This window comes from Chlorocebus sabaeus, chromosome 13, assembly GCF_047675955.1.
Source record: "Chlorocebus sabaeus isolate Y175 chromosome 13, mChlSab1.0.hap1, whole genome shotgun sequence".
Lineage (NCBI taxonomy): Eukaryota > Metazoa > Chordata > Mammalia > Primates > Cercopithecidae > Chlorocebus > Chlorocebus sabaeus.
Genome location: NC_132916.1, coordinates 29,433,276 through 29,456,257, shown reverse-complemented (window position 1 = coordinate 29,456,257; position 22,982 = coordinate 29,433,276). Strand labels below are relative to the sequence as shown.

The 22,982-nt window shown below is 40.3% G+C and overlaps 1 protein-coding gene across 3 annotated transcripts; it reads left to right on the top strand.

Moving 5' to 3' along the window:
- Positions 1-352: 352 nt before the first annotated feature.
- POPDC3 (popeye domain cAMP effector 3) lies at positions 353-22,444 on the top strand. Of its 3 annotated transcripts, XM_038001070.2 has the most exons (5): positions 358-534; positions 17,292-17,446; positions 18,584-19,325; positions 20,922-21,030; positions 21,978-22,444. In XM_038001070.2, the coding sequence occupies exons 3-5, from the start codon at positions 18,841-18,843 to the stop codon at positions 22,257-22,259; spliced, it is 876 nt and encodes a 291-aa protein (XP_037856998.1). In that variant the 5' UTR covers positions 358-534; positions 17,292-17,446; positions 18,584-18,840; the 3' UTR covers positions 22,260-22,444. The 3 variants fall into 3 exon arrangements, with proteins under 3 accessions (XP_008005661.1, XP_037856998.1, XP_072878480.1); XM_008007470.3 differs by lacking the exon at positions 17,292-17,446 and having other exon boundaries at positions 353-534; XM_073022379.1 differs by lacking the exons at positions 358-534; positions 17,292-17,446 and adding an exon at positions 17,498-17,832.
- Positions 22,445-22,982: the final 538 nt, after the last annotated feature.

Sequence of the window (22,982 nt, the reverse complement as noted above, 5' to 3'; positions counted from 1 at the left end):
ATATATCCAGATATTCCCGTCCCCACTATGGTGATTTACCTCTTCATTTTGTTTACGGTGTGTGTGGAGCGGGAGTGAGAGCGCCAGCGTGCAGTTGCCTTGGTTCAGCAGCCAGCCCATCGCTCCTGCCTAGCGTGACTGTGAATACTAGGTGTATGTTACAACCGGGAGCGGTGTACACTCGGGGAAGCGCATCTTTGGAAACTTTGGTCTGTAGCGGCCGCTAGGATTCTCCGCAGCCCCGCACCCCGGTGGCCGAACCGCCTGCCCCGTCCCCGGCCCAGACACTGCCGCCGCGCCCGCCCACCCGGCTGCGCCCCGGGGCGCGCGCCCGTGCCCGGCCCCCGCCCGCGCTGCCGCGCCGCTCCGGAGCCCGCTGCGGTCACGCTGCGCCCGGCGCCGCGGGGTGGGCGGCGAGGCATTCGCGAAGCGGGTGCTGAGGGCGTCCGCGCGGGCCACCCGCGTCCAGCGCGCTCCGCCGGTAAACTTCTGCGGGCGCCGGGCTGGAGCTCCACGCAGGAACGGGAGGGAAAGGTAAGAAGGTGAGCCCGGGGCCGCTGCGGCCGCCGGCTTCCGAGCTGTCCGCACCCTCACACCTCGCGGCCGCTTCGGGCAACTTAGCGGGCGCGACTTCTGCTGGGCCGGCGACCCCCGCGAGCGCTTGCGTCTAGCTGCTCCGCGTTCCCGCGCTGCCCGCGCCGCTCCCTTCCCGGCTCCCGTCAGCCCCGCGCCCTAGGGTCCGGGGTCTGGGGTCCCGTCTGCGCAGCCGCTCGCAGCTCGGAAGTCTAGGGGTGTCCTCTGCTGCGGTTCCTATCCGCGCCGACCCCTGGAGAACGCGAGTCGTCTGCCCTAGAGGCTTCTGGGCGAATATTCCTCCCAGATCTTCTCCCGCAGGTCCTACTCTGGCCCCAGGCACCCTGGAGTCCAAATAAACAGGCCAGGTTTGCAAGGAAGAAAAGCCGTTCCTAGGGGCCCTTGTCAGTCTTGGGTTTCCTGGGGAAGTCATGCCACCGCCGGGAGTTTCCTTTCCCCTGGCTGTAAGCAGAGGGCCTGACTGGTGTCATTGCTCTCACACTGGTGTCACAGAGTTGGGGGTACGAAAAAAGTGCCTCATCAAAGGTCGCGCTGACCTGTTTTCTCTATTTGGGGATCCCCTGCCAAAAAAGAAATTTGCCAATTACTAAGTTGTCTTATCACCATGTCGGTTACAGTGGTATAGTTTTGATGGTCTGTAGTTTTAGGCAAAGATGAAAGACACAATCAAAATACAGTAAGGGGCAGTGCCAAAAATTTAGTCAGAAGACATTTGCAGAAAGTGAAAAATTCTGTTTGTAAATAATAAATGGAAAAGTAGAATTAGAAGCCCACTTTTGAACGCAATTTGATTTACTAAACTTCATTGCTTCCTGACTTTTCACTCTAATACCGGTAGTTAGATATTTTGAATTTGCAAGCCAACAAACTGCAATTGAGTTTTATAGCAGCCTTAAAAAATTATTGTTGCCTGTTCATACTAAGGTGGCTATTTTTTTCTTCTTGTTTTCAATTCTACAGACTGTTGCGTGAAAATATCCTCTTGTGAGAGTACAATAACTTGGCATTGTTCTTTGTGACAATAGAAAGCCAAACAAGAACTACGTGAGACAGAAAATATAAACAAAAAATTGGATCTCAGTTTCCGTATTTGCAAATTGAAGAGCTCTGACTGATCCCAGATTCCAGATATCTCTTAGGTTCTTTTCTGTCCTGAAAAATTGTGTGTGTGTGTGTGTGTGTGTGTCTTCAGGAGTTTGGGATACAAATATTAATTGAAATCTAAGATATTCTCTGTCCTCAAAATTTTATACATTTAAATGGGAAATATTTGATAGTTGAGTTTCTTTAATCATATCAGTCCCTCAAAATAGCTGAATCATGGTGCATCCTCTGCCTCTAAATGGTTACATTCTATGCTATTAAATAAAAATGTGTCATGGGAAACAAAAATCCCATACTTTTCACCACAAGACTGACACACTAGATAGAATTGACGCAGTAGATAGGGTTGACACACTAGAGCACTGATGCCTGCTTATTTTGAAACAGTCTCCAGGAAAAATTAAGAATGTTATGAAGCATTTGCTACAGTATGTGAGCGTAACACATAAGCAACATGGCAGGCAAGAAATTTCAAAACTGCTTTGGAAATATCCATGATAGATCTGAAAGTCTATAAACTGCAGTTGAGATCACATTTGGTAATTATGATCATTGGTCAGCTGGGATTATGAGCTCTCTGGAGAGAATGAATTTCCCTCCAATTAACAGAAGAGTATATTGAATCACTGATTAGATTGTTTTAAAGGAAGAGAGAAAATGTTTCTCCCTTTTATCTAAGTAGTTATAAGAAAAAGTCTTACAGATAAAATTATATTATGTGTTTTCTAAATTAAATAAATAAATAACCAAAAGTTCCTGACTGAAATTACCTGTAAAAATGCAGGGTCCTCCTCCAAACCAGAAAATCCAGGGATTAATTTACACAGACTTACAGCAATACTTTCTTATTTTGTGTTCTTCAACAGAGTAATAACCTCCAGTGACTCTGGCACACTGAAATTGGCTAGGATGGGATCATGAAGGAAGGGGTTGTGGGGTAGTAGTATTGGAAGGACAAGCAACTGGGACAAGCAACTGGCTATGCTTATAGAAGAATCTCCATCTCTCTGAGCTTCATTTTCCACCCTGTACAATGCTGACAATAATATGTAAGTTTCAGAGTTGCTGTGACTCCTGAATGGATCTGTGTTTGTAGGAACTAGTACCTGCACAGAGAAAAGAGCACAGCTAATCTTGGTTCTTTCTGTCTTCCTTGGAAGGTGTTTGTTTCCTAGCTGAACAAGTTGCAGCTGAATTGTAGATAACAGCTTTTGCTTTTAATTTCAAAAATTCTGTGTGGCAAAATCTTGATAATTGTTGAATCTGGGTAACAAGTATATGGGAATTTATTGTATACTATTTTCGCTATTTTTGTGTGTGTTCAAAATTATTTATCAGAAAAAAAATTTAAGTGCAAATCTGAAAAAAACCCAACACTTTGCGTTATTTCTAGTCCAGAATTTCATTTTATATTGTATGTTTCATTTTACATTGTATTTTTAAATTAGTGAATATTTAAATATAAAGAAATATAAATTATGTACTATATAGGGAGTGGATGGGCAGCGACTGGTCCTGGAGAACAATCCATGGCAGTCTTCAAATTTTTGTGTGGAATTTTTCTTTATTATGAAACAATCTAAAGAAAATGTGACAGTGTTGATGTTTGTTAATTCTGTTTGTTGAGTTCATGGATTTTTTGAAGTTTTTATATTTAAAATTTTTTTACATTGATATACAATCACTATATTGTTTCCCAAAATAATTATAATACAAATAATGCAGCTATTTTTAAAAAAGTAAAAATAGTTTCTATACCACCATCAAGACATATTCATCTTTAACATGAAGTGAAAATCATTGCATATGTCTTTCTATTTTTATACAAATAGGATATATTGGCCAGGCTTGGTGGCTCACGCCTGTAATCCCAGCACTTTGGGAGGCTGAGGCGGGTGGATCACCTGAGGTCAGGAGTTTGAGACCAGCCTGGACAACGTGGTGAAACCCTGTCTCTACTAAAAGTACAAACATTAGCCAGGCGTGGTTGTGCGCACCTGTAGTCCCAGCTACTTGGGAGGCTGAGTCAGGAGAATCATTCGAACCTGGGAGGTGGAGGTTGCAGTGAGCCAAGATTGCACCACTGCACTCCAGCCTAGGTGACAGAGCAAGGCTCTGTCTTAAAAAAAAAAAAAAAAAAAAAGTCAATCGATTAAAAAGAAATGCTTTTATAAAAAATAGAATTGTTAAATAAGCAGGACGCTATTGGCCTGAGGCTTTCTCCCTACTTTGAGTTCCTATGTGGAAAACTAACTTTGTACATAAACAAACAAATCTAACTCGAGTATATTTTTTGTAATAGCCAGGTTTCAGCCAGTCACAGGCAGCCAGCTCATCACACCATGCCCAAATAAAGCAGATGCAGAGCTGTAACCAATCGAGTGATTTTGGTTTTTTACTTCTGTGATCAGTTTATAAAAACTGCAGCTCATGCTGCTGGATAGAGCTCTGTGAACCTCTTCTGGTTCTGAGTGCTGCCTGATTCGTGAGTTGTTTGTTGTTCAGGTAAACTGTTAAATTTATCTAAAGTTTTAACAGGATGATACTATATATGCTTTTTAAAATAAAAAAATTATGATATTTTTAACAGAAGAAACTGTAGTGAAAGTGAAGGAATTGCTGAACTTGACATCAGTATTTCTTCGTCCTGAGAGATAATAGATTCTAAACAAGTCTTCCAAACTAAGAGAAAAGATTCTGAATACATCTTGAGATCAAGATTTTTAAAGCATACATTAATTTAGACAGAGGCTCCCTATTATAAAGGATGGAGCACTGGGCACTTTTACATTACCTATAGTTTCACTTCTACTCATATCCCAATTTTTATTATTTGTTTATTATTTATTTATTTATTGAGACAGTCTTGCTCTGTCACTCCAGGCTGGAGTGCAGTGGTGCGATCTCAGCTCACTGCAACCTCTGCCTCCTGGGTTCAAGCGATTCCTCTGCCTCAGCCTCCCGAGTAGCTGGGATTACAGGCATGCACCATGCCACCCGGCTAATTTTTGTATTTTTAGTAGAGATGGGGTTTCACCATATTGCCCAACCTAGTCTCAAACTCCTGACCTCAGGTGATCCTCCCAAAGCACCTTGTCCTCCCAAAGTGCTGGGATTACAGGCATGAGCCACTGCACCCGGCCTATTTTTTATTGTATTTTTTAATTTTGGAGACAGGGTCACACTCTGTCACACAGGCTGGAGTGTAGTGGTATGATCAAGCTCACTGCAACCTCAGCCTCCCAGGCTCAAGCAATTCTTCTGCCTCAGCCTCCTTAGTAGCTGGGATTACAGGCGTGTACCACCACGCCCAGCTAATTTTTGTATTTTTAGTAGAGACAGGTTTCACCATGTTGGTTAGGCTGGTCTCCAACTCCTGACCTCGTGATCCACCCGCCTCAGCCTCCCAAAGTGCTGGGATTACAGGTGTGAGACACCACACCTGGCCATTTCAGATATAACTTACTCTCAGTTTTATAACTAAATGAAATCATGATGAATCACTGGTTCTTTTACCATGGCATCTCAAGTATCAACTTTTGATTCATCCTTTGATTGGCTAGATTTTGTCAATGTGTTTGTTTGTTTCCAAGAAGGGCTCATTTCCGGTGTCCTTTTATGTTTGAAATGTCCATGTTTCTTTCCAGACAGTCCCTGACTCACAATGGTTTGACTTAACCATTTTTAAACTTTATAATGGCGCAGAGACAATACACATTCAGTATGCTCAACTTTTGGTGTGGTTACACCCAAGTAAACACATCATCAACATAAATTGAAAATATTGTAAGTCCAACATGTTTTCAGCTTATGATATTTGCAACTTACCATGTGTTCATTGTACATTGGGGAGCATCTGTACTTGAATGACCATTTGGCTGGCTATACCATTTTTGAGCCAGTTTCCTTACCTCCGGATTATATAGCCCTTACTCCATTCACTGCTAGCATCTAATGTGGCTGTAGAGAAGTCTAAGGTTGGTTTCAAAATTTCTGGCTGGGTGCGGTGGCTCACGCCTGTAATTCCAGCACTTTGGGAGGCCAAGGCGGGCAGATCACTTGAGGTCAGGAGTTCAAGACTAGGCTGGCCAACATTGTAAAACCCCATCTCTACTAAAAAGACAAAAAATTAGCCGGATGTGGTATCGTGCACCTTTAATCCCAGTTACTTGCGAGGGTGAGGCAGGTGAATCACTTGAACCCCAGAGGTGAAGGTTGCAGTGAGCCGAGATTGTGCCATTGCACTCCAGCCTGGGGCAACAAGAGGGAAACTCCATCTAAAAAAAAATTTCTTCCTTGCAATTGATTTGCTTTTTCTGCCTGGAGTCCTAAAGTATCCTTTCTATTCCTGAAGTGTAATAATTCAGGCTACATCATTGTTAAGCTCTGTATCAATTTTTCATGGAACCTGGTGCATTCCTTCTGTTTCTATCCTTTCTATTGGAATAATCTGTTGTTCTTAATTTCAGGGGTTTTTTTTTCCCCCATTATAAATGCTTTTTCTTTCCCATTTTGTAATTCTCTACTTCAAAGACACCAATTATTCTTACACTGTCTCATCTTTGTTCTCCATAATGGTTATATTATCTTGTTTTAATTTCTCCTCTGTTTTCTTCATTCACGTACTTGTCTAAATGATTAAAATGTAACTGATTTATAAATGAAAGTGTAGCATGGTATAAACAGAAGCATGTTAGGTATGAGGATATTTGGATTCTAACTTGGCCAAGTCTTTCTTAAAGAGGTTTTCTTGCTTGAAAAATAGGAAAACAACTATCCCTCCCTCCTGCCCCCAGTATTTTTGGAGCTATGAAATAATATACATGTAGTAGTCCACGCAGGTTCTGACACAGGGTTGCTACTCAAAAGATGCTGGTAGTTATTACTTATTCCTCCATTCAAGATGGAGAAGGGGTGGTGTTAGAATTCAAGTTCCATACACATTTTACATTATAATTGTTCTGGAAGTCACAATGCATGAAGGATAGATAGTACCTTTTTCCCTCTGTTATAAAAGGAAATTTAACCTTCATGAGAAAAAGAGATAAACAGAAGCACTTTAAAACATTCTGTTTGGAATGTATTTTGTGGAATCTCAGCTTATTTTCTGTTGTTGGTATTCATTTTCAAGTTTATATTAAATCTTGATAATGCGTGGAAACCCACCAACTAGTGGACCATCCTTGATCAATACTTGGTCAGATATGAAAGGAAATTTAAGATAATGATTCTAATCTCATTAAGACTTTAGACTGCTTTAAAATGTAGCATTTATTTAAAATTTAGTATGCAACAACTGACTTTAAATGAGTTTTAATGGCTGGGCACAGTGGCTCACGCCTGTAATCCCAGCACTTTGGGAGGCCAAGGTGGGAGGATTACTTGAGTCTGGGAGTTTAAGACCAGGCTGGGCAACACAGGGAGACTCCATCTCTAATTTAATAAAATAAATAAAATAAGTGTTAGGTAGTTTATTTGTAGATAAAGTGTATTTTTAGTAATATTTAAAATAGATCTCAGTTTTGAAAATGACTTAAATGGTGTTAACATTTGAATTTCACTAAAATACAGGCTCCATGAGGACAGGATTTTAATGAATAATAATAATAGTTATTATTATCATTTGAGACAGGGTCTTTCTCTGTCACCCAGGCTGGAGTGCAGTGGCATGATCACAGCTCTCTGCAACCTTGACCTCCTGGGCTTAAGTGGTTCTCCTGCCTCAGCCTCCTGAGTAGCTGGGAATACAAGTGCATGCCAGCATGCCCACCAAATTTTTTTTATTTTTTGTAGAGCTGGGGTCTCACTTTGTTGCTCAGACTGGTCTTAAACTCCTGTGCTCAAGCACTCCTCCCACCTCGGCCTCCCAAAGTGCTGGGATTATAGGCACGAGCCACTATACCTGGCCCTGAATTATTGCATATATTAATTGACAATATTTTTATGGCCATTTGAGAGCTAATGATACAGTTAATTATGTTACAATGCATGTTTTGAAAGTAAGCATTATTGCAACAAAATTGACATATATTAGGGAACGATTTGGGCATAATACAACTTTCGTGTTTGCTTATGCATGTTTTACCCAGAAGAAACACTGGGTGAATGCATTAAATTGCAACTAGCTGACCTAAGCTATGTAGGGATACACAAAATGCAAAATGCAAACACATACTTCTCAAACATCTACCAGCTCTCTTGGTTTGCCATGTATTATTCCAAAAATTTATACTTTGCTGTCCTTTCACACTTGTGAACTTTGCTATATAAAAACATGCTCATTCTAGGATTTAAGGGCTGAGAAAGAGTGCAGTTTTTTATTCCTTCTTCCACCACTTCACCGTAACTCACAAATGGCAACCACTCACATACCACTTCCCTAGCAAAATTTTGGCCTTTTTTTTTTTTTAAGATCAAGTGCCATATTTGTGTATGTTAAACCATTTAACATAGATAGATAGATAGAACTGTGCTATTAAATTCCTATCATTTAAAGAATGTGCCACTGATGATTTAAAGTGTTATATCCCTAACCCCATTTTCTTGTGAGCCCTGTGGTTGTTACTGCACAGTTTAGTATAGTGCAGTGACTGTTCAGAATCACATATGTTGTTGTGTTACAGTAAAATTGACTCTACTTGATTAAAGTAGCATAGGAGTGCTATTAAGTGTCATGCTGTCGAGACAATAAGGGTGACATCTACGTCTGGCGTTCTCTCTACTAAAAGAGTCCACCTGGTTATTTAGCCAGAAAAAAAGAAAAGGCAGAGATTATGGCCAATTAGCTATCATACATGATCTTGTTAGGGCTGTTTGCCAGGAAGGAACTTGAGGACTGGATCTAAACATAGAAAAAGTGAGTTCATTTTCTGCATATAGGTCACTTGGAGTACAGGAAAGCATAGGTGTCTACCTAATTGATTCATATAAAGAAACGACTGCTTAATGTATCTAGTTTCTCTTGCATCTTTCATCAGGAATCTCTCTTTAGTAAACTTACTGCATGCCTTTAACCATTTCCAGGATATGGAAAAGTCAGAAGAACTTGAGCAGAGCCTGTCAATTATTTAAAACAGTCTAATGGCAAGCTTGAGAAGTAGAGATTTACTGCTGCTGCTTCAAATTAAGGATTTTTGCAACTATAGGGCTGAGTGACTCAACTTGTAGGACATACCCTCGTAGCCCTCTGAGCCTCAAAAAACTGTAGTTTCTTAAGAAGACATTTAAATTATTGAATCTAAACTGAAGAAAGAAAATAAGAATGTTGATTTGTTTTGTTCCAGTAAATCCAGATATTTGTTGAAATTATACATGTAGCAGGATATTTTGGTGGTGAAGAGAGCAGACACTGGCATCTGCCTGCCTGGGAGTGAATCTGGGCTCTATCATTCGCGTTTCCTTAGGCAACCAACTTAACTTTCCTAATACCTCAATTTTCTCATCTTTAAAAACTGGACAATAAAACTATCTGCTCAGTAAATGCTAGATGCTAGTAGTAGCACATGAGGATGAAGAAGATGAAAGCTGGATATTGCCTTCCCAATGCTGAAGTCATCTGGCCTTGGTGGCGTCACATAATTTGAAGAAATACAGAGGTTAATTATTTTGAGTTTCTCTGAGCTGTATTTTGAGTGTCTATCTCTGAATATATCTGAAACAGTTAAGTATTTGCCCTATCTTTAGGGCTCAGTGTTACAAAGAACTGACTGATCAACCATGAAAACCATGGTTTGGAGATTGGTATATGAATATCATAACTGTTCTGGAAGTCGCCCATGTGTTCAAATGCTTAACGGTATGGTGACTACCTGACTGTATGAAAGGAAAACCTCTTCAGTGACACTGGGAACCACAGTGAAGTTAATGTAATTCCCAGCGTCTCTCATAGGGGCTTGTTTTCCAGGTTCTATCAAGGAACGATTCTCACCTGATTTTCCTGATTTAAATCTAGGAAGGATTGAGTGTCTTCAGCCTCACAGATCTATATTCTAATTCCATTGTAAAATATAGATTATTAGATTAATGAAAAGCCTCATATACAGTGAGTACTTATAACTGTTTATGTGTGTGTTCAGTTTTCTGTTGCTGTGTGGTGGCGGGCGCCTGTAGTCCCAGCTACTGGGGAGGCTGAGGCAGGAGAATGGCGTGAACCCGGGAGGCGGAGCTTGCAGTGAGCTGAGATCCGGCCACTGCACTCCAGCCTGGGCAACAGAGCAAGACTCTGTCTCAAAAAAAAAAAAAAAAAAAAAATGACTACAAACTTAACATCTTAAAATAATAAACATTTGTTATCAGTTTTTGTGGTTTGGGAGTCCAGGCACTGTTGAGCTGGATCTTCTGCTCAGGGCCTCCCAAGCCTGCAGTCAAGCTGTCAGACACTCTGAGCTTCTTCTTTGGAGTTTAGGGTCCTCTTCCAAGCTTCTCAGATGGTTCACAGAATACAGTTCCTTGTGGTTGTAGTACTAAAGTCCCAGTTATCTTGCTAACTGTTGGCTGGGACTTCTTCAAGCTCATAGAGGCTGCCTGCTGTTCCTTTCCTTGTAAACCCCACAGGCGGTTCACATATGGATGTTTGCCTTCTTCTAGTAGGAGCACATTGATCACTCTGACATCCAGTCTCTCTCCAGTCCTATGATGGAGTCCTATATAACTTAACATAATCATGAGAGTGACTGTTCCGCCACCATTTGCCATATAATGTTACCTAATCAAGGGAGCATCTATCCCATTCCATTCACAGGTTCTGCCCACACTCAAGGAGAGGGAATGACACAGGGCATGTATACCAGGAGGGCGGGAATGTTGAGAGCATCTTAGAATTCTGCCTGCCACAGTGTGTGATAAAATGAGAGATAAATCATGTATAGAGATAAATGTGATGTTAGCTGAGACATGAGAACAGAAAAATGTCCAGTGTAGCCTGTCCACATGTTCTTTGATTTCCTCAAGTCTCAAGGAGACTCCAAGATCTCATTGATAAGGAGGATCAAAGGCATGCTCCAGCCTAAGAGACTGGTGGTACATGAAGAGTCTCCAAGTATTGTGTGAAAGCAAAGGCTGGCATGGATACTCTGGAATCCACATCAGAAGATGAAATGAGAAAATTAAACCGTGTAATATAATTGCTTGGGAAGGGGGAACTCTCCTCAGGCAAAAGGAAAAAAGTGATACTTCCCTTGGTAGGATAAAGGAGCCAAGTGCTATACTGGGGTTGGCCACCCCTGCAGGCAGAAACCAGATGGTGACATCTATGCTTTGGGTAACATCTGACTGATGGCAGCATATGAATATTGTAACCAATACCACTTACATTTCCGTCAACACTCTGTTCTGAATCTTGGATAATTCTTCCACATTTATACACTTATGCATTATACATATGCAATGTTTGCATAGCATCATGCCAAGTCTTCTCATTTCTTCTGTTACTTGAGAGACTCTAGACCAGCATTGTCCAATAGAAATATAATGTAAGTCACATAAGCAACATTTTTTTAAAGTAAGAACAAGTGAAGACAGCTTTAATAATAGGTTTTACTTAACCCACTATTTCTAAAACTATCATTTCAATATGTAATCAATATAAACATTAATGACTTATTCTTTACTTTTCTTTTGAGGCTGAGTCTCACTCTGCAGCTTATTGCAACCTCTGCCTCCCAGGTTCAAGCAATTCTGCCTCAGCCTCCCAAGTAGCTGGGATTATAGGCGCCCACCATCACACCTGGCTAATTTTTGTATTTTTAGTAGAGATGGGGTCTCACCATGTTGACCAGGCTGGTCTTGAACTCCTGGCCTCAAGTGATCCATCCTCCTCAGCCTCCCAAAGTGCTGGGATTACAGGCGTGAGCCACCGCGCCCAGCCTATTCTTTACTTTTGTACAGTCTTCACAATCTATTGTGAAGACTTTCATTTCTCCCTATGCTCTTTTTCAATAACCTTAACAACCCCAGTTTTTATTTAGCATTGACCTGTGTGATGTGTGATAGTGACTGCTAACTCTCTCTCCCTTTATCCTACCCTTTATCCTCTGCTGTAAATTCTGCTAGACTCAGAGAATCAGATTAAACATGGCTAAAACGGAGTTCCTTTTTCCTCTGACTTATTCCCTAACTTCAAGATCTTGCATAACTCCAAAATGTCTTCAACCCTTCTTTGTTCCTCTGTCTCAACAGATCCTTTCACTTCTTCTTCATAGTCTAATACATGCTTCGGTTTTTTTTTTTGTTTTTTTTTTTTTTTTTTTTTTTAATTCAACAACTAAACTGTTGATTCAGGAGCTTTCTGACTTACCCTTATTCCCAAGCTTATTTCAAACACGGTTTTTCTACTTGTGCACTCGTCTTTATCAGTCAATAAATGTTTACTAAAGACCACTTTGTGCTAGACAGAGGAATATTTCAAATATATTTAAATATATATATATACACACACACACACACAATGATCAATAAAGCTGTTATTCTACACACACACACACACACACACACACCCCACCTAAGCTCATTTTTTTAATGCTTGAATATGTAACCCAACTGAAAAAATTTTAAAAATTGTGATGCTTTAAAAAGGAAAAATACATAATGGTCAATATGACACAATCTATGATGGAGGCTATGTAGACAGATAATAAAGGCCATTAAAAACTCAGCTTACAAGATGCACTTCAAGCTACCATGGTCGGGAAAGGCTGCTGCAAAATGTCCATGAGCCTTCATCCCTCTTGGACTGATGAGTGTACAGAAGGAAAACATCTTTTCACCAGGTCAAAGGATGGAAGTGAGAACACATGAAGAGAAAATGTACCTTTCCAGCTCCTTAAAAACAAGGATTAAAATCCAGATCCTTTATTATGTGGAATGTTCTGGTGTCTCTTTTCCCTCCCCCGCCCCCACCTGTCACCTCCTTCCTATCTCTTAGATTTGTTCAGCAGTTCTTAACCCTGGTTGAACATCAAAATCCCTGGGAAGTTTGTGAAAAAATTCAGTGCCCCGCTGACAAAACAGGCCAGTTAAGTAACAGTCTCTGGAGTTGGGCCCCAAACACCTGGTGTTAAGACCTGCAGTTCTGCCAGTCGGCTCTATGTTTTGACCTATGTTTGGAATTATCTTCTACTCCACATCATATGGAGTCATGTCATTTTAGAGCTCTTATGATGTCCAATTCTTTCATTTTACCAATGAAGAAACTGGTCTAAGGAGATTAAAATCACATAGCTATCTAGGGATACAGCTAAGACTAGAACCCTTCTCTTGAGTAGTAATCAAGCTGGATAGACTAGATAAGAGAATGGTGAGCTAACACCAGCACTACATCCCACCAACAGAAAACAGGACGGAAGCACATGACGTTGAGTAATCAGCATGGAAGGACAGCCAGCTGTCAGGCAAAAGTGGACAAAGCTGAAGTCCTACAAACATGTTTGGCAAGGGTAATTCAGACGTCATTCAGGAATAGCATACAACAATGCCTGTCAAACTTTAGTGTGCACAAGAATCAACTGAGAGCTTATTAGAAATTCATCTTCCTGGGTCCTACTCCAGTGAGTCTGGCTCAGTTTTCTTGGGTTGGGCCAGAGAAGGGGCATGTTTAACAGGTTACCCAGGTGATTCTGATGCAGGTGATCTGAGGACACCCTTGCAGTTTAGGAAGCACTAAACATTGAGGTAGAAGATTGATGATGGCTTCCCAGAAACAGGCTCTTTGACCACTAGACAATGAAGACTCAGGAGTAGCATGGTTACTGGTCTGTATCTACCACCAGTAGGAAGTCAGAACACACAAGATAGGGGAGAATAACACAGAGATCACCCCTGCAGAAATGAGTTTAGAATTTATAATTTAAAGATTGATAGCAGCCAAAAGTGACTCATCAGTATTTCTGTCTTCAGTTGTAATCATCTGGGGGAAAGACGGTTTTTGAAAACTATACTCTCAGCCGGGCGCAGTGGCTCATGCCTGCAATCCCAACACTTTGGGAGGCCGAGGCGGGCGGATCACTTGAGGTTGAGTTCATGACCAGCCTGGCCAACATGGTGAAACCCCGTCTCTCCTAAAAATACAAAAATTAGCTGGGGTGGTGGCGCATGCCTGTAATCCCAGCTACTTAGGAGGCTGAGGCAGGAGAATCACTTGAACCCGGGAGGCGGAGATTGCAGTGAGCCGAGATTGCACCACTGCACTCCAGCCTGGATGACAGAGCGAGACTCCGTCTCAAAAATAAATAAATAAATAAAAACCACCACCAACAAAACCATACTCTCCTAATGGCCCAACTCTGTAACACAAAACCAAAAAGTATAGTGATGCTATTTCTATATTGTTTTCAAATTTGCAAATCATATTTAATATAGATTTCTGTTTCAACCTCCAGTACTCTTTAGGTAGATAGAATAGGATGATATTTCCTCTCCTTTACTGATGAATTAACATGCCGGAGCTCACCTATGTGGCAGAGAGGAGGCTAAAGCTACATTTTCTAAATCTTTTTGTAGTGGAAGCAAAATAATGTGGTATAGACTATGAGCTTTGGAATCAGGCAGACCTGGGTGCAATCTTAGTTCCATTATAAGCAATGTGACCTTGAACAACTTACTTTTTCTCTGAATTTAAATTTTCTTATCTGTAAAATGGAGATAATAGTACTTTCCTCCTGGGGTTGTTAAATGAGATAATTTTAAAAATATGCCTGGCACATAGTTGCTGGGTAAATGTACCACCTCAAGGACAAGTCGAAAAAAACAGCTTAAGAAATGAGAATTTAGCTTAAGGAACACATGCCAAAGTTGAGAGCTGATCCCAATTAATGAGTAGAATATTGATGGAATTTTGAGTTTGTGGGTTGCTTAGCAACCAAAACTCCCTCAATACCACTGACTGCCTGAGTTGTTGTTTTTAATCAAAGCACTAAACTGTTCTTAAGGAGTTCAAGGTTGTGAACAGACAAAAGGATTCCCTTATGCATTTGGGGTTGTGCCAGGCATTTTGAAAAAGTGATGCCCCAGCTCCTCTGTGTTTTTGCACTTAAACATCTTGGACATTTGGATCTCCCCAGTTCTGTGCCCATAGATGACAGAAGATGTTACAACATCTGTTACATTGGATAGAGTGAGAAGGGAGAAGGCAAAGTGCTTGCACTTCTATACCAATGTATTAAGCCAAACTTATGGAATGCTAGGGCTCAGAAATACAAAAGCATTTGTCTTTGCCCCTGCTGCCCTTTAGAATTTCAGTCTAGGAGAGGAAACCAGTCAATATTGAATAATACAGCAAATTATTCATGAGCAGCTCTCTGTGTCCCCAGCAATATTCTAAGAGTTACAAACTGAACAGTACAAGAACATATTAGGGTAAGTCTGAAATATCCATGGTTAGGATTTTTATTTTCTTGGCAAAGCAGCCCTGGAAGAATATCCCAGTTAGGTTCCCCAAAACATTAATATTTGATTCACAGTCTTGAGAGCTGGCACTGAATGTTGGAGAGGGTCTAAAGAGGGGTGGAGGGGAACTGGAGCTCCATGCCACCACCTCTTTTACCTGAAGCCAGAGACTCAACCAAACTGTGCCCTTCTTTTCTCATTTGTAAGCTGGGTGTAATGATTCAGATTCTGCCTCCCTCGTGGCAATGAGTGTGATGCAATGAGATAATAAATGCGTAAGTTCTATTGCAATAAATGCAGTTTCTAGCTAATTTGCCAGCAGGTTTACATTGCATGTCATTGAGCATCGTTGTATCTTCATTTACATTTCCTATTCCTGTATAACTCATAATCTTAACAATTTAAAGAGAAAAAAAAAACAGATGAGCTTGGAACAACTGTGCTTATTTGCACTTGAGTTTGTCTTCATCATTTGTAGCTCAGTGTGCTAACTTCTTTTGCAATGAAGATCAACTTTAGTGCTTAGGAAAGAAATGCATTGTGCCACTTTGGCATGTGAACATTTATTTACACAAAACATGACCTCAGGCCTACAGGCCTTTAAGGCAGACAGCTGGTTGATGAATCATGTTGAACATTCATATAGTGCTGCTGGCACATGTCAGAAGGACACTCCTGCTCATCACCTGCCCCTGTCAGTTCTTCCACTTCTAATAAAGCATATCTGTTTTGGTGACCAAATAAAAACACACCAAGTGGAGAAGGGCTGGGTGTGGAGTAATTTAATCAGGGCAAGTCAGCACACTGCATTGAGCGGTACAGTATCAAGGATAAAAAGATGGGTTGGTAACAGCTGAATGAAACGAAGTAGATTAGAAAAGGCGGAAGCACAGTTCCCCTTATAATCATAATGGGTCATGACCCTGGAATGTAGGAGCCCCAATATATCCTACAAATCAAGATTTTTAAGGAGACAGGATTCCCAAAAGTTCCCTTTTGAATTGCCACGAACGTTTTACATGGCCTTTCTCTATTAGCATCATTTAACATTTCGCTGAGGAATATAAATTTTTAAGGAAGTTCAAACCAAAGTTCAGAGCTCCACTAGCAAATCTTTTTAATACTGGTTTTCGTGGGTGTGTTTGGTATCCTGAAGAATTGATTGATTTAAAATGCCCTAGTTTTGAAACAGCAGGGAGACTGACATTTGCAGCCTGGTATTTTGCAGTTCTCACTACTCATTGTATTTTTAAAATAATTTTTTCTTTGTTGTCATGGCCAGTAGAATAGAATTTTGCGCTTTGTTTAAAAGAGGAGAAACTGAACATGTTCAGGATGCTGGCCTGTCTTGAATTTCATCACCATCATCTCATAGATTGATTGGTGGGGAGAATAATTAGGGATATGCAGGATGTTTGAAACATAATTGAAAACAAGTAAAAACAACAATATGACTGTAAGTTGTAAATCTAAGTTTTTTTTTTTCTTTTTTTTTAAATGATTCACCTGGCAGTGTTCTTAAAGTCCTTACTTACTGAGAAAAGAATCACTATCTAAGATGAAAAATCAGGAACTTCAACAACAGCTCCTTTATTTCCATTTCTACTTCTGTTGGTGATTACACTGTTCCATTTTTACTCCAGCTAAGTCATTTTCACCTCTGTGTATTTTTTCCCTGATGGGGCAAGATCTGTGATATCTGATAGTTTATTAACAGGTGTGCTGGAAATAATCTATTTCAAAAATAAAACACTAAATATAGCACGCAAGTTCAAGGCTTTTGAATGTTACCATGGTTTTAAAAAAATCAATGTCATGAATGCTTTACAGTGAAATCATTTATTGTTAGGAAACCGGGTGGCAAATGATACATATATCCTGTAGCTCTGTCATCATGGCGAATGCTCTCCTGACTCAGATTACACATTAGCATTTCCACCATATGGCTGAAAGGCTAGAGAATATATGTGCAGAGGAACAGAGCTGGTAATATTTTTGACCATCTGGTAAATAAATACGTAAGTAACAGGAATATTAATATTTAATTAGTCATATGATGCAAAGCTTAACCTGAAATAACTACTAATACAACAAAGTAGTACTACATTTATGTTTCTCAAATAATTTCAATCTAATTTATTAAACATTTTCATAGTCAATTAATGCTCTTAGAATGTGACTTCTAATTATGTTTCTTATGTTTATTGATACAGTAGGGTTCCTTATCATGCCAAATTTAAAAATCTTTCATGAGAGGCCACATGATTGGACCCAGCACATGGACATGAGTGCCAAAGTTCTGCTCTGCCAGTGACCACTGTGTGGCCTGGGATAAATTACCTGACCTCTCTAAGCCTCAAATTCATGTGTAAGTGGTGAATAACCTATTATCAGATAGTATCTCTCAAAGGGTGGGCCATGGAGAACCATGGATTAACACATCAGAATCACATGGGGAGCTTAAAATACAAACATCTGGGCCCCGCCTGCAACGATTCTGATTCATGTATCTGGAAGCAGTCCATGAATCTGCAATTTATATATATACATATATACACACACACACACACACATATACGTGTGTGTGTGTAAATATATATATATATTTTAATACAGAGTCTTACTCTTTCACCTAGGCTGAAGTGCAGTGGTGCGATCTCGGCTCACTGAAGCCTCTGTCTCCCAAGTCCAAGTGATTCTTGTGCCTCAGCATCTTGAGTAGCTGGGATCCCAGGCGCACGCCACCACGCCCGGGTAATTTTTATATTTTTAGTAGAGACGGGGTTTCGCCATGTTGGCCAGGATGGTCTCAAACGTCCGGACTCAAGTGATCCACCCGCCTCAGCCTCCCAAAGGGATAGGATTCCAGGCACACGCCACCTCGCCCGGCCCACATTTTTAGTCACTGTCCCAAGTGATTCTGAGGTATACTGAATCACTCCCATAGAGACGAGATTAATATAGAGCACTTAGCTACCTTGAAAAATATGTAGCTAATTTTAATAAATATACTTTTTAGACCATAGAAATTTAACACCCAACAGCACTTGTGCTTAAAATACTCTGAGTTCGGCCGGGCGCAGTGGCTCACGCCTGTAATCCCAGCACTTTGGGAGGCTGAGACGGGCGGATCACGAGGTCAGGAGATCGAGACCATCCTGGCTAACACGGTGAATCCCCGTCTCTACTAAAAAATACAAAAAACTAGCCGGGCGAGGTGGCGGGCGCCTGTAATCCCAGCTACTCGGGAGGCTGAGGCAGGAGAATGGCGTAAACCCGGGAGGCGGAGCTTGCAGTAAGTTGAGATCCGGCCACTGCACTCCAGCCTGGGCGACAGAGCGAGACTCCGTCTCAAAAAAAAAAAAAAAAAAAAAAAAAAAAAATACTCTTGATTTCATAGAAAATAGGAGGTCAGCTTGCTAAGTAATGCTGCTGATCATTAAGTATACCTCACAATTCTCCTTTTTGTTTAATTAGATCCTTTATCTTTTTTTCCCTTGCATAGGAAATAGCAAAATATTTGTGGACTGGATCCAAATCAGGAGCCCAGATGAACTTAAAGAAGCGAGCCTGGGATTCTTAGTTTTTCAAGATCCATACACACGAAGCCTTTAATCAGCACCAACTCCAGTGTCCAAGTTTTCTCTGGTTTTGTGAAGACTGAGCAAAACTCTCATGATGGAAAGAAAACCAAAGGACTTAGTTACCTGTTTCAGTGTCATCTAAAGTCAACTGAAAAGTGAAGCAGGCAGTAATATAGCCATGGAAAGAAATTCAACTTTATGGAAGAACCTAATAGATGAACACCCAGTCTGCACAACCTGGAAACAAGAGGCCGAAGGAGCCATTTATCATCTTGCCAGTATTTTGTTTGTAGTAGGTTTCATGGGTGGCAGTGGATTCTTCGGGCTCCTTTATGTCTTCAGTTTGCTGGGGTTGGGTTTTCTCTGTTCTGCTGTCTGGGCTTGGGTAGATGTCTGTGCAGCTGACATATTTTCCTGGAATTTTGTACTGTTTGTCATCTGCTTCATGCAATTTGTTCATATTGCATATCAAGTTCGCAGCATAACCTTTGCCCGAGAATTCCAAGTGCTGTACAGCTCCCTTTTCCAGCCCCTGGGGATCTCTTTGCCTGTCTTCAGAACGATTGCTTTGAGCTCTGAAGTGGTTACTTTGGAAAAGGAACACTGTTATGCCATGCAGGGGAAAACTTCCATTGATAAACTCTCCTTGCTTGTTTCAGGAAGGTTTGTACCTTTGGTGCTTGCATGTCTTTCCTCAAGTATTAGTTGTTTGTATTTCTTTCCACTATATTTTTCCATCTCAGTATTGCATAGTCTTGGGTGGCATTTAGCACCCTGAGGCTTGAGGAAGTCTTTGATACATGAGTCACAGACATAGCCGTTTAGAGTATACGGCATTATTTACTTGAAGCAGAAATAATCAAGAGCCTTAATATTTCATCTTAGACATCAAATTACATGAATCTTAAAATTAAAGTATGAATTTGTTTATCTGGATATGGTATTTGTTTCTTAGATAATTACTGAAAGTCAAGAAGAGGATGATGTCAGCTTGAATTAATAGAATGCTTATATTGGCATGCAAAGTATTTTAAAGACTCTTTGATAGGGCATTCTTTTAAGTAACAGAGAACATTTAAATTTTATTATTATCTTTTTTTCTTCAGTAAATTCTAGCAATTGCCCATAAGCAGCAGGCTAGGGGGACACTTCAGGCACATACATAGAAATCTAAACTTTGAAAACAGGCCAGGTGTGGTGGCTCACACCTATAATCCCAGCACTTTGGGAGGCCGAGGCAGGATAATCACCTGAGGTCAGCGGTTCAAGACCACCCTGGCCAACATTGTGAAACTCCCATCTCTACTAAAAATACAAAAACAAAATTATCCAGGCATGGTGGCATGTGCCTGTAGTCCCAGCTACTCGGGAGGGTGAGGCAGGATAATTGCTTGAGCCTGGGTGGGAGGCGGAGGTTGCAGTGAGCTGAGATTGCGCCACTACACTCCAGCCTAAGCAACAGAACGAGACACTATCTCAAAAATAAACTTTGAAAACAAAGTTTGGGAGAGGAAACAATAGTGGGATTACTCATGGTTTTCAAAAAGTTAAAACTTTGGCTTACAGGCCAAGCGTGGTGGCTCATACCTGTAATCCCAGGACTTTGGGAGGCCAAGGCTAGTGGATCACTTGAGGTCAGGAGTTCGAGACCAGCCTGGCCAACATGGTGAAACCCCATCTCTACTAAAAATACAAAAAACTTAGCTGGACATCGTGGTACACGCTTGTAATCCCAGCTACTCAGGAGGCTGAGACATGAGAATCGCTTCAACCTGGGAGGAGGAGGTTGCAGGGAGCCGAGATCATGCCACTGCACTCCACGCTGGGCAACAGAGTGAGACTCCGTCTCAAAAAATAAATAAATATAAATTTGGTTGACAGAGGTACTTGCAGAACTCCTCTATGTTCTTAAATGTTTCCCTACTTAATGTAAAATCTGACAGAGTCCATTAAAACGTTTTATTGAAGCACAATATGCATGCATAAATAGATATATATCGTAAATGTACAACTTGCTGCATTTTCTGAATTTCACTCAATATTCCAGAATCCTGACTGTGTAAGGAACATAAGAACATGAATCTCACAGGATATTATGTCACTTATTATAATGTATGAATTTAATATTTGCCTTTCAAAATCGTAAAGGGCAAAAGAGTCATCAGGGATCTGAAATACACTTCCTGTACCCCCTACCCCTCCCCAGTTATGTGCTCTCTTTCTCTTTCCCTTATAAATGTTGTTCCTGTGTTTTGATAGGATCAGAGTGACAGTTGATGGCGAATTTCTGCATTACATTTTCCCCCTTCAGTTCCTGGATTCTCCTGAGTGGGATTCACTGAGACCCACAGAGGAAGGCATTTTTCAGGTAAGGGATACCAGACCACACAGTTAGCACTCCCTCTTTCAAACAGATGTTTGTTTAATAATAGGTAACCAAACAGAACAGTGGATAAGACAAGAATATTTTAAGACTTTAGAATGTACTTTGCAGCATACATGACTTCCCAATTCTGTTGGACTCCTGATGATTAATGCCACTTTATAGGTTCAGTGATGAGAAGAGCAGGTGCTACATATGACAGAAAGGAGGCTGTGACCAATACTTTAAGCTATACTTTGCATAACTGCATATTTAGGAATTAAAATACAATTGAGATTTGACTAAACACTGCTAATGCGACAGTCTAGAAAACATCAAGAACAAAAACTGCTCTTATTAAAAAATAAATGATTTTTAAAATTTAAAATGCCAGTGGATTTCACTTGTTTTCCAGCAACAGAATGCTAAACTTACCGTCATTACTGTGCTGCCACGTCTGGCAGTTTTGAAAGATAATCATTTCAGCAGGTTTCATCTATTTCGTTACACAGTTTTCTTATAAATATATGTGTGTATGCAGCAAACTCAAATATGTATGCAAATTAGGTATATACATTCTATTTTCTACTGCAGAAACTGCATTAGGGTTAAATGTCCGCAGTCTTCAGAATTGACTTGGAAATATTTCTGTAACATTAGCCAACTTTTTAAAAAAAATATCAAGTAGTTCTCCCTTCAATAAAAGAAATATAGATACTGGAACTTAGAAAAACAGATAGATTGAAGATAGCTAGAACATTTTGATTATTCATATTATAAATTATATATGTAGTAACAAATTTTATAGTTTCGATTTTTGCAATATATTGTAGGTCAGTGGGCTTTTTCAACCTAAAAAAGGCAGCAGGTGAAATTAACATTTGGGGTAGAAAAAATGTGGCAGAAGTTTTCTTGCTTCCACATCTGTTTATGTGTGGTCTTGTGTTTTCTAGGTAACCCTCACTGCAGAAACTGATTGTCGATATGTGTCTTGGAGGAGAAAGAAATTGTATCTGCTCTTTGCTCAGCATCGTTATATCTCCCGCTTGTTTTCAGTGCTAATTGGCAGTGACATTGCAGATAAACTCTATGCCCTGAATGACAGGGTATATATAGGAAAAAGATATCACTATGATATTCGGCTACCCAACTTCTATCAAATGTCAAGTCCAGAAATACGCAGATCACCCCTGACACAACATTTTCGGAATTCCAGACGATACTGTGATAAATGACATCAAAGTCTGAAATTTATAAGTATAAAAAGAGACTCTCTCTTCATCATTCCCCAAATGAAATAGGAAAATACAAAAAAAAGAGCTCCCTAATATTTTTATAAATCAAATTCAGAAGTCAGATACCATTGCTAACTGTTTTATTCCTTTCAGCAACTGCATTGTAAATAAATTTTACAAATTTTTCTTGTATTTCTTATTGTTATAATTGAGGAGGGGGTGGATAACTATGGGCAGTTTGCCCTTTTCTGCATCAAAACTGGGAGAATGAAATTCCACATTCTCAATTCTTTTCTCACATTTACTCAAATGCATTGTCTTGCCCTATAGACTCAGCGGTTGCTTCTCAAGAAGCAGCCAGCAAGTATTCTCAGCCTGAGGGTGGGTTGCTACTGTCCACATAAGCATTTCCAGAATTCACTTTTTTGCTACAACCTCCAGTGAAAGCAAGATGTATTACTGTGGTGGGCAGCAATTATTTATTTTAAATGTGCAGTTACTTGATATGACTAAAAAGCAGAATAAATGCAAGAGATAATATGTGAATCTTGAAGCCTATTTTTATTGCTACAAAATAAAATAACATTTAAAAAGAAGCATTTCGTGGAAAACAAAGCTGCCTGATCATTACTAAAAGAGTACTCCTAAACCAATAGTAAAAATGTTGCATGGTGTTTCAGTTTCAGGTGTTCAGCGGAAAGAGCTTTCAGTGGTGTGAATGGG

Bases quoted from the DNA above. Each gene is read 5' to 3' on its own strand.
- POPDC3 (XM_008007470.3), top strand. From the start codon at position 18,841: ATGGAAAGAAATTCAACTTTATGGAAGAACCTAATAGATGAACACCCA. The intron at 19,326-20,921 runs GTTTGTACCTTT...GTGTTTTGATAG, and splicing joins TCCTTGCTTGTTTCAGGAAG to GATCAGAGTGACAGTTGATG. The intron at 21,031-21,977 runs GTAAGGGATACC...TGTGTTTTCTAG, and splicing joins CAGAGGAAGGCATTTTTCAG to GTAACCCTCACTGCAGAAAC.